This window comes from Rhopalosiphum maidis, chromosome 1, assembly GCF_003676215.2.
Source record: "Rhopalosiphum maidis isolate BTI-1 chromosome 1, ASM367621v3, whole genome shotgun sequence".
Classification (NCBI taxonomy): domain Eukaryota; kingdom Metazoa; phylum Arthropoda; class Insecta; order Hemiptera; family Aphididae; genus Rhopalosiphum; species Rhopalosiphum maidis.
In genome coordinates this window covers 83272449-83284517 of record NC_040877.1, presented here as the reverse complement: position 1 = coordinate 83284517, position 12069 = coordinate 83272449, and the positions used below count along the sequence as shown (strand labels likewise).

The 12069-nt window shown below is 24.4% G+C and overlaps 1 protein-coding gene across 4 annotated transcripts in view; it reads left to right on the top strand.

The window, feature by feature from the left end:
- LOC113557726 (limbic system-associated membrane protein-like) overlaps positions 1-12069 on the top strand; it is a 182053-nt gene that overhangs the window by 167965 nt on the left and 2019 nt on the right. For all 4 annotated transcript variants that reach the window (XM_026963283.1, XM_026963281.1, XM_026963284.2 and 1 more), the window contains 2 exons: positions 8493-8627; positions 11439-11673. In XM_026963283.1, coding sequence (XP_026819084.1) covers positions 8493-8627; positions 11439-11673 — 370 coding nt within the window. The remainder of the gene's footprint in view (positions 1-8492; positions 8628-11438; positions 11674-12069) is intronic.

Here is a 12069-nt window from a genome sequence, read left to right as displayed (position 1 = left end):
TAATTTTGTTTTTCAATATAATTTATATTGTGAGTTATACAACCTTTAGAATTTTAGATGTATTGAAAATTTTCATAATATGTGAGTTGATAATTTATATGAACATGATAGACAAGTTAAAAGGAATTATCCTATAGAAACACTTTTGAGGTTTTTTGTTTTTATTTTCAATGTTTTAATTCAAAAATTTTTCCACAAATGAATTTACAAACCTTAGTTTATATTGTTATCTTGTACGTGTACATGATTATTAACATGTACCTAATTTATTCTGCGGATATAATAAAATCAAAAGTTTGTAGTTGTTTAAAATAATGTCATCATAAGTTATAATATATAACTAAAAATCTAACGTTTATTAAATTTCCGAACTGGAACCATTAGTTTTAAATTTTTATAGTGAATATTTTTAATGAATCTATTCCCAACAGAATAGTATTATTGTAGAATGAATTTTCCATGCTTTTTCTTGTATGTTATGTAGGTACATAGAAATAGATAATATTTGTTTTAACAATTTTAATTTTTTATTAGCGTCACAATTAAATTTAATTTTGCAAAAATTAATTTTATTGAAATTAAAATCGTTCACAAATAATTATAATAACGTATATTTGATATATCAAATATAGGTATAGTTATTTTATTTCTCTAAATTGGATTATTCCAAAAATCAATATACCAATACTGATGAAACTATTATTATTACTGTCAATCTTAAAATTGTTCGAGTACTTTAGACTGCGTAAATATATATATATATATCATTCAGTGGACTTACCGTCGAACAAAGCGTTCGTTCCATCTCAAATACGTATGCTGGCTGAATACAAAATGTATTGTTAAACGACTTTATTTTAGCAACGAAAGAATCGTTATAAAATGAATTCATTGGTTTTTGAGACAACCAAGCATCAATAAAATAGCAATCATCGCCTCGCCATACACGGTGTTACTAAAGCTAGTTTGTGTGAAATTGTTTATTAATTTATTAAAACGTAAAGATTAAAAATAATAAACAATAATATTTATATTTAAAGCACGTGAATACATAAGATGCTCAAAAACATTCACTTTGGTTCTTGTTAACTTATTTTCTATAAAAATAACAGTGTACCTAAACACTTAAACTATTTAAATTTAAAATAATATAAATAGTTTGTAAGATTCATATAATAAAGGAATAATAATAGAATAAAGGAGATAGATCAACATTATTTAATAGTATAGTCTATAATTAATGGTATAATTTACCACTACATAATCTAATTGTCCTTTAAATTAATTGTTATTGTTGTATTATGATTTATGATCATACCATTCATACCGAAACTTGACACAGTATTTTTTTAGGATTAAATATTATACATTTATGTCCGTCAGCTAAGAGAAGAAAATCTGATTCCAGCTTTAACAGAAGTTAAATGTCACTATAGATATTTAAAACTGCTATTCATAAATACCTGTAAATGTATTAAAACAACAAAGCAGTGCCTATGTTTAGTAATTAGTTAATTTATAGAAAAAGGCGTTTTAACTGAAAGTTATATTAAAACACGAATGACATATGAATAATTATCTACGCTAGTAATGATAAATTAGGTATATTAAAATTAAATAATTTAATTAATTTCAATCAATGTACACGCAATATAACCCTATTTAATAATAATAAAATTAAATATTTACATAGACTATGATTTCTAAAATACTATGATTCACAGTATTAACTTAATGTCTTATTTAAATAACTATATTTTCATAGTTGTAGAAACTTTGATAAATATCCAATAGATTTATTTGCAACCACAAGAAACTTTTTTTAATACACTCACACGATAAAATAAAATACATTTTAAATTATGAACCATCTAAAGGAATACATTTTTATATAATACATTATGATGTAGTAAATAAAATAATTTAGCTTATTATTTTGGATATTTTTTAACAAATTTCAATATACAAGTGACTAATAATTTAAAAAATTTTAAATAAATTATTAGTTTAAAATTTAGTTATACCTACTTCAAAAATATTTTGGTATAAATTTAAGATCTAACTAATATAATTGATCCGAAAAATCATAACTATATTACCTATTTTAAAAACTGTTTTTTCATATTTAAAATGAAAATATTTAAGAGTTCAGGAAATTTAAGAATTACATAAGAAAAGTTCTATACATAATTCTAACATGGTTAACTTTTAAAGTCTATATGGAAATTGCGTAATGTTGTACTCTGAAAATAACATCAATAACAAATCTTATTTTAAAATAATATATTTTTTTTTTATATAAAGTGAACTTCACAATTTTTCAAACTTAATTTAAAGACAATGTAATTACATACACAACTTGTAGTCAATACGACTTATAATTTCTGGTTCATTCCTATTTTTTTTAGTCAATAATTAAAATAATCCCGTATACTCAATATAGAAAGTCATTACAAAATTTAGATTTGATATTATAAACCATAGATTTTATCACTTATTCTAAAAACGTAATTTTCTTTTAATAATTGTATTATTATTAATTCCCTACTTTTTGCTATTATTGTTTTCACCGTTAAAAAATGTCACGATTTATATTTTCAGTGTTTATTTTTCGTGGTTATTTTTTTTTTTGCAATTTTAACTGACACCCGAACTTTAATTTACGATGTACTTAATTTGATATTGCTTAGCGCAGAAGCTAAACAAACAACTAATTTAATGATCAGAGCTAAATTGAATTAATTTTAATTTCATTCACCGTGATAGTCACCAGTATAATTTTTTTTTTTATGAAATATTTTACTTATTCCAAATCTAATCTTACCTAACCTCACTATTCTTTTTATATTAAAAAGTGTAAGTATGCATGGATAGCTTTATTCACAAAATTCCAAAAGCAATTTTTTAAGATGTAGTAGGTACATATTAAGTTATGTAAAAATAAAAATTAAGCGTCCTTGTTATTATAACCAAATTATCTATTATTATTAATATGATAATATTATAAGTTATCAAATTAAAAAAAATGAATTGTAATAAATCGATTACTAAAAAAAAAAAAAAAAAAAATGAATTAACTATTCTAAAAACTTTTAGTTAAATAATAAGCAAATATGAATCTAATAATATAGTAAATCGGAAAGATTCAAGTAAACTATGCTCATTGCTCATACTAAGTGCTAAGTTATATGCTTAGCTTGGAACATTTTTTAATATTAATTTATGACTCGATAACAATTCGGCTGTCCGATCCAATAATTATTATTTCGTCTTCCTTTTTTTTTAATCCGAAAAAAGGAAACTCTTTATAATAAAATTAGAAAATATATTGTTGTTGTCTTTGTTTTAAAGTTAAATTTAGTCAAAATTAAATGAAAAAGACTAAATTTGAAAAGATAATACCATAGAAAGATTTTAAATTTTTGGAGAGATTAAAAATATAGACAATGTGGACGCAGAATCTACTTTGTTATGTACTCGTTTTAACAATAAATTATAATGCATATTTTACTAATTCAGGTACAGGATATTTTAAAAATAAATAATATGCTAACTTGTTAAATTATTCAATATGTATTGATAATATTATTTTTATTATTTATTATTAGTACATTTTTTATTTTTACTATAATCATTTTAATAATTTTTGCATTTTGTATGGGATATTACAACCATTATATTTTTTATAAAAATCACGAGATAAAATATCGTGGTTAATTATTCTTCACCAGATATTATTTACCAGATTGATATTGAACAATATAGGTACAGTTAAATTCAGTTAATGGTATAATATTTATCCATTCCACGTCCATTGTACTTCTATCACTACAAAATTAAAAATGAATATTTATAAGTCCTCGCGTGTCATATTCGTATTTTAATGATTTTTTAATTAAACCAGTGAAACCATTTATTTTATTGATGTCATAAATCTTTAATAAGTAAAATAATCAAGTAGGTGCATCTTTTGGTTATGAAATATTAGCTTATAGTCTCCTAGGACAAGATGTGATTTCATAGCAAGTTAACACAAATAAATACTTTGTAGTATAGTGTTAAATAAAATACCTTCATAATATTTTCAATAAGGTGAATATATTTATAGTATATTTATGTATATATATATCAAAAATAAATAAATATAATTATACGTATTATAACTTAATTATTAACAATTAAAATATATTGATTATACATATCTACCTAATATAATATTATGGTTAATCATTATTTAAATTCTATAGAAAAAAAAAAAAAGGAAATAAATTGTCTTGTTGAAATATTACTAAATATTACTTTATATTGCTGTGCTAAATTACAATCATTAATACACTAATTTATTTATTATGAAGACTATTTATAGAACAGGATGTGACTTAATAATATATTTGTTATTATTGACAGAACTATACTTAATAAAACAAACTTATGGCCACTTATCACTACATACCTAATTGGTACATAATTTATAATCCAAGTATTTTAGATACTGATACTTAAATCGCAAATTCACCAGTGGAATTTAAACGTCTTACATACAATATATTTTTTTATCGCTGACCGTCGTTTAAAGGTAGCACACATGTTATTTCTTAAAAATAGCAAGTTAATGACATTTTTATTGTTAATATATTACACTATGTTAAATTGACATATAATAAGTTGGTTATTTGTATACATTTTTACTAATATCTCGTTTTTATTTTCAAACTTATAATATTATATAGACGAGTAGCGTTACTGAGATTGTACTCACCTGTTCCCCTACTTCCAATATAATTAGATAGAAGTTGGTTAATTCAAAACATTGTATTGCATGTATGTATTTAATTGATACATTGATATATTTAGTTAAATACTATTTACGCATAATCAAATCATATTATATGCTGGAAATAAAATTACCATACAAATCACGAATTTTAATTATGTTTATCATCAGTACCTACCTATACTTGCAATTAGTATTCTCCGCAGAAACAGGCTAGTAAAAGTTTAATAATGGGATTATATACGGCTTGTTTGTATGACACGTTCATTAAATTGTAGTTTTTCAACTTGAACGTAAACTACATTTCGCCGACAAAATGATTTACGCACATTGTAATGATTTATTATACGGATGTTCGCGATACGGCAATGACAAGCTCCACAGAGCCCACGTATCCCCCCCTACCCCCATTAACACCATCGATAGTGAATGCAACGTGATAATAACTAAATAACATGATCCTTTGTGCGTAATTATTCCTTGTAATACTTAATACACTGTATCGTGTACCGAACTGATATCGAATGTATATATTACCTTCGTTTTAATAAATATGTTAATAATATAGGCAGCAGATATTTTTAATCGCGACTACCGTGATAATTTTTATTTTTTTATCGTTTGGGTTAGCACTGCCCGAAAAAAAATTAAATAGCTACACCCTATAGCTGTTTAACTACTGTCATGGGGTACAATAAAACGTATAGATGCAATTATCATGCTAATGCGGACTCGTATACAATACACGCCATCACCTCTTTGTTTCAGGCCAATGGTAGATTATTATTATTATTATTATTATTATTACACTGCATCTGACCGAGTAGATACCAAAGTGGACTAAGTCCCGTGATTATATTATTACAGCAATATATTGTCAAAGTTCCAAAGCTCAGATGAACTGTGTATGCGCGCGTGTGTGTGTGTGTGTGTGTGTGTGTGTGTATATATATTCAATAATACACGACCCATAGAAAAATATAATATTGTAGCGTTAGAGACGAAATAATACGATTTATTGTGGACGAGATGTTACTTATAAGTAGTAAATAGTTGAGTTATTATTTGTAGTCGTAGTCGTTTAATTGCCAATAAATTAAAATATTTTTAAACACAAGTATTAAAGCAGCACTATACATTAATACAAAATGTTGAATATCATACGGACGTCATGACGTATTCTATAATCATATTAACGCGGAAAAAGCGACTGTTGTGGCGCCATTATATTATCCTATTGGTCCAAAAGTAGCAGTGTACTTATCTATAAACACATATACCTATACAAAAAAATGTTAACAGCACATGACTATAACTTAGAAGTTGGCCAACAGATTTAGATGTACACCACCAGACTGGTAAAGGAAAACAAAACTAAACATATATATTATTACAGTGTTTGTTGTTTGTTAATGATTTACTAACAACATTACACTATCGACAAAATGTCAAACCGTTTTATTTTTCAAATTCTTCTATTTAGTTTAAAGAAATTAAACTATGTCTCTTAAAAAGTATAATGCCAGAACAAATACTAGACCAGAGCGCACGGTGGTATTAATAATCAGATAATGCTATAATATTGTAATAATAGTATTAGTAAACTTTCGGAAAAAAATTTGTTATACAATTCATATTTCATAATATTAATTAATGTGCTGGTCTTATCTATAAAACGTGCTATTATATATTGTATTATTGCTATAAAATATCATGTTAGTATGTTATCTGCATGAAAGTTATGAATTGTCTTATTTTATTACATTTTAATGTTCGCGGCGAAGAATTATTATTTTAGTTCATTTATAAGAATTGCCATTCGTGGATTTCAATATTTTTTTATACCAAAAGCATTATAATATTATAAACAGAAAAAAAAATAGCTTAAAAATAGGTTGAAAATTAAAATATAAAAAAAAACCTCTCAAAAGTATTTAGATAAAGCCCTATAAACGGTTTAATGGATAATGGGTTCATTACACTGCACTGAGACTTTCAAGTTTTGGAAGTGCAAACCCAGTTTTTTTACGCGTGAGATAGACAAACTCAACTGAAACTTTCAGATTATTATTACTGAAGTAAACAATTTTTAAAGCGTTATTTTATTTTAATACTTAACTCAAACTTTTGTATTGTTTGCATTTTTAATTGGTTTTTTTTTTAATCCAAATCCCCAACACCATTTTGATGATGTACTATTGTTTTCTCCAATGTGATTTTGACACTCTACTCCGAAATTATATTCTCTTAAAAAACTGTTACATGCTGGTAAACTAAAACTGATTTCATATTTAATTTATTGATGAAAATATTAATTGCATCGGCTTGAATGTTTCTAATAATATTTGTAAATAATTTCATATATTTGTAGAACACATATTATTATTTGTTATACAAATTTTTATTACTTTAATTTAATTTAAATTATTTTTTGTTTTAGTTATTATTTAAAAAAATAATTTTGTTTTTTGGGATTTACTGTAAGATAAAGTTAAATTATCAGTAAAATATTTTTTTTTGAATCATAAACGTAATATTTATTTTTAAATGTACGATTAAGTAAGTAAGTACACTAGTACACATAATGAATTACTAGTAAAACATTATGTTAAGCCAATGTTAAAGTGAATGTTACATGACACTGTTATGACATATTTATCTTTCTTTTTTTTTAGTTATGAAAGTTATTATTATTTTTATGTAAATACGGAAATTTAAAATTTATCAACGAACTACATGATTCAGAAGTTTAAATATTTAGTATTCTTTTTAGTCTATATTTTTTAGCATAAATACTAATTAGTTTAATAGATAATTAGAAACTTGAACAATATCTTGTGTCAAAGAAGCTTATAAATATATTGAATGTGTTGTATTTATACACCACACATTTTTTGAATAAATTTAGTAGCTTAAAATTATTTGAAGTGTAGAAATTTAGAAATTTAGAAATATTAATTATATTATACATATTATTATTATTAATAGGATAATAATTATAAAATAACCGAATTTACAATTACAAATTTTTAATTTGTATTCTATCTTCTTGAACTGTGTTTAGACTAATGAAACTTTGCTTTAGAACTTCATTATAAATAACTAAGTTATATTAAGTTAGTTATTGTGTTCCCTTTAATATTTTCAAAAGAAAGTATAACTATTTTTAGTCTCATATATTATAAGATTGTTTTGTTTTTGTAAAGGAAAAATAATAAATAGGTAATTTTTAATATTGAATAATTACAATTTTTTCAAGAAATCAAGTACCTTCTGTTATGCTATTTTATGTTAGTATATAATAACTTTTCTAAAAACTATTTTTATATCAGATTATAAAATGACTAATAATATTTGAAAAAAATATTATACTTTTTATCGTTAATTAATTTGTTGAACTTACTAATTAAAATTTGATTTTTAAAAACTTAAATTCTCAAAAAAAAACATTCAGCTTTGAGTATTGAATCAAAAAACTGAATGTTTTTACGCAAAAAAAGTAAAAAAAATCCTTTTAAAAATAATAAGAAAACAATTTTTTTTTCTTAAATGTAGTTTTGTAATGATTTTAATTATGTAAACATATTATTTCTATAAACTTCAATAATATTTTGAATATTCTACAAAGAAAATAAGTGTTCGTCTTTAAAAGAACCACCATGCAGTTGAAATGTAAATATAAACAGACAGATATTTTTCAAAATTTTGTTTATTGCAGGTTGGTACAGGCACTGGCATTATGACACATTATTTTAACTTGTTCGTGATTGTGCCTACGGCTGTAATATCAGGCAGCGATGAATATCATACACCCGAAGGAAATTCAATAGTATTATGTTGTAAAATCGAAAATGTGAGTATTGATTAATTTAAATACCTTAACATAATATATTAATGTATGTAAGTAATATATTACCATTATTTTTTTGATTTTGTATAAAATACAAGTTTATTAGCTTTACTCAGATTTAATATTAGATTAACATTTAAAAATTATAATTAATTTATTTTTCTGAGGAAAATATAGTTAATTTTATTAATAGTATTAATAACTGCTTATATTATTGAATTGTTATAAAGCAGAATTTTAAATTGCTTTACTTAAATACTCTTGATTATGAAAAAGAATGCAATTCATGATGACAAACATTGCAAAAATCCCAAGCGATCACTATTAATTTGTACAGGACAAAATGTAATAAACTTTAAAGACCGCATAGAGTGGTAACTATCTAATGGGTTTGTTGTAGGCATTTCGTGGATAATAGTCTCACAACATTTTTACCATAATATTCTAGAGGAAAAATTTGCCTTTGTGATTATTATAATGAATAACTATACGGTTTTAATTAATTTCAGGTGGACAGAATAGTCTGTTTATCTCTATTCACTGCATGCATTCTAAAGTCTAAATAAAATATCCTATAACTATACTCATATTAAGTCAAGAGTTTTCCTAGAAATTATACACGGGTCATCTAAAGCATCCCAATGAAAATACATGTTTTGGTATACATGATAAAAAAAATAAACTTGTAGGTCTGGAAAGTTTTTTTTAGAATGAATAAAATATACCTCGTAAAACATAATTTTCAATAAAAAAAATACGAAAGAATTAAAAATACCTGACTGAAATATTACGTTTAAAGCATTTTTAACTTTATTTTATAATGTTAAACATCCCTAAAAATCTAGATAATCTTATATACAGTTATAACCCTAATTATTGATACATAAAAATAGTTTTCGATAAAAATAGAATATTGATATATTGAACTTCACTTTTGAAATTTATGTTTAACGAATTATATAATTTTATTTTTTTAATGTTTCATACTATTTAATCATTTACATCTTATTGCATTTTTTAATACTATTGTAAATTTGAACGTTAATTTGAAAATGTGAAAAAATGGAAGTTGTATAATTGTATGTACATTTTTTATATCGATTTTATAAAGTTTTTACTATGATAATTTTTAAAAATAAAACAACTATCCACTACCCTACCTGTATAAAATAATAAATTACCTATTCTGAAAAAATACCATTTACGATATAATAATATGTTTTTAGATTACTATGCTTAAACAATATTTATAGAATATTTTTCTTGATTTTATAATAGTTTAATTCAACTATCATAATATGTAAAACAGTATATAGTTTTTAACAAGTGTTCATTAAAAATTTTTTTTAAATTATTTCATAATTAATTTCTCACGATTTCCATTTAATTATATTTTTTTTCATTATTATTTTCATATTACAATAAATAAGTAAAAAAGTTAATAACATTCTTATAAATATTTTTTAATATTTTTTTACTGGATACTATAGGAAATAAAAAGATAATTCAATTTTTATTTAAGGTTAATTTATTATTTTAATAACTATCGTCTCTTATAGAAGTAGAATAAATCAGACAACACATAGAGTAGTATAAAAATTTTTAGCTACGGATATGATGGTGTATAAAAATGTGAGATAAAAATATGATTTCAGTAGAATTTTGGGGACTGAAATAAATCGTGATTGATTATAATCTTACATCATTATCGTCTAAGTATAAATGTACATTTTAAAATACTTTATTTTGCGAAATGGGCACTATATATTTCATAAAAAACAACAATTTATCATTTAAAAATTATTCATCTATTGTTGCCATTATCACACTAATCTTAATTTACTGTCAATTCTAAACCATAAAATATATATTGATATTATGTTAAGGACTTATATTAGTACTCTGTAGATACTAAACTGTCCGTGTGTAATATTTACATAAATTTTAGATAAAATTAAAATCATATAAAATACAATCAAATTATTTTTCATTTAGTATATAATATAATATATACAAGGGCTACCTTAAAATGATAAACCTCTGATGTGTAAATATTCACTACATGCGGGTACTTTGTTCTCGTGTTGCTCTATGTCACAATCAGTACATTATTGTCTTATAATTACATACCAAATTCAAACCATTTCATTCAGTTATAATTTTCAGTTTGATATTTACTGTAATAACGTGTAGAATACAATTTTATCTCCCGTCGTCAGTGAGCAGCGCAGTGTAATTGGTTTTTTGCAAACAGTGATAAGCGGTGGTTCGATGTGTGATTGGTATTGACAATTTAACAACGGACGCACAGATAAGCATATGAAGTGGGCCAAGGGCACGAATCGATATTGACCGAACCGTGATGCACCAAGTTGACCACTTTTTTTTCGAAAAAACAGGCGTTTTACGACTTCAGAGGTTTCAATAAGATTTTCAAAAATGTTTCTTTGTACTTGAAAACTTGGGTTACTACAAGTTCCGTGCCCATTAGGTCACAAAACACCTCACAGCCGGTAGGAGAAAATTTTACTCTCCATGTTGTTACAGCAAATATTAAAACGATACTGAACGAAAACGGTCGAAATTCGGCATGTAACTATAGAGGACAATAATACATTGGTTGTGACATACAGCCACGTGTGAACGGAATACCCGTATGTAATGAATTGTAACGCATCAGAGGTTGGTCTTGAGACACCCCTCGTACGATCATCTTGACATTAATCTGTAGCTAGAATAATTATTCATAGTGATGTGCTATAATAACAGTAATGTGATTTAAAATGTATTTATTTTCATTTAATTTTGATTCAGAGTCCAGTACCGCCACAATACGTGTTATGGTATCATAACGGTAAAGTTATATCATCCGGTCATTTTAACAAAAATGGACTGAAACCTGATCGCTTGTCTATCAGCACGGAACAGATAGATCGTAAAATTTACAGTCGCTTGACAATCACAAAAGCAATCCAGATTGATACAGGAAATTATACGTGTCAGCCTCCAAACACTGACCCCGACTCCACTTACATTCACATCACGCCAGGTTTGTTTTATTCAAATCAAATATCCGTTATTCTACACACAGTTCCCGATAAAATAAAATAATTATAAATTTGTATTTAAAATATAAATAATATCTGGTCTAGTATTAATAAAATGAATTATTCCTCGTCTATCTAGGTTCATAAAAAATTATTTGCACATTACAATATACATTGCAGCAATGCTATGTATAAAATTAAACCTGTCAATGAATAATTTATCAACTAATTTTTTTTAAATATCACAAATACTGAAATACGTATTTATTAATTGATATACAGATTTATTTTTTCTATTAATTCCTTTATAATGTTTCTAAGGCAATTCACAATTTTAAAGCTGAATGAAAATTCACTTATAAATAGATTTGTTTTGAGCTAAGTTTATACCACAGACT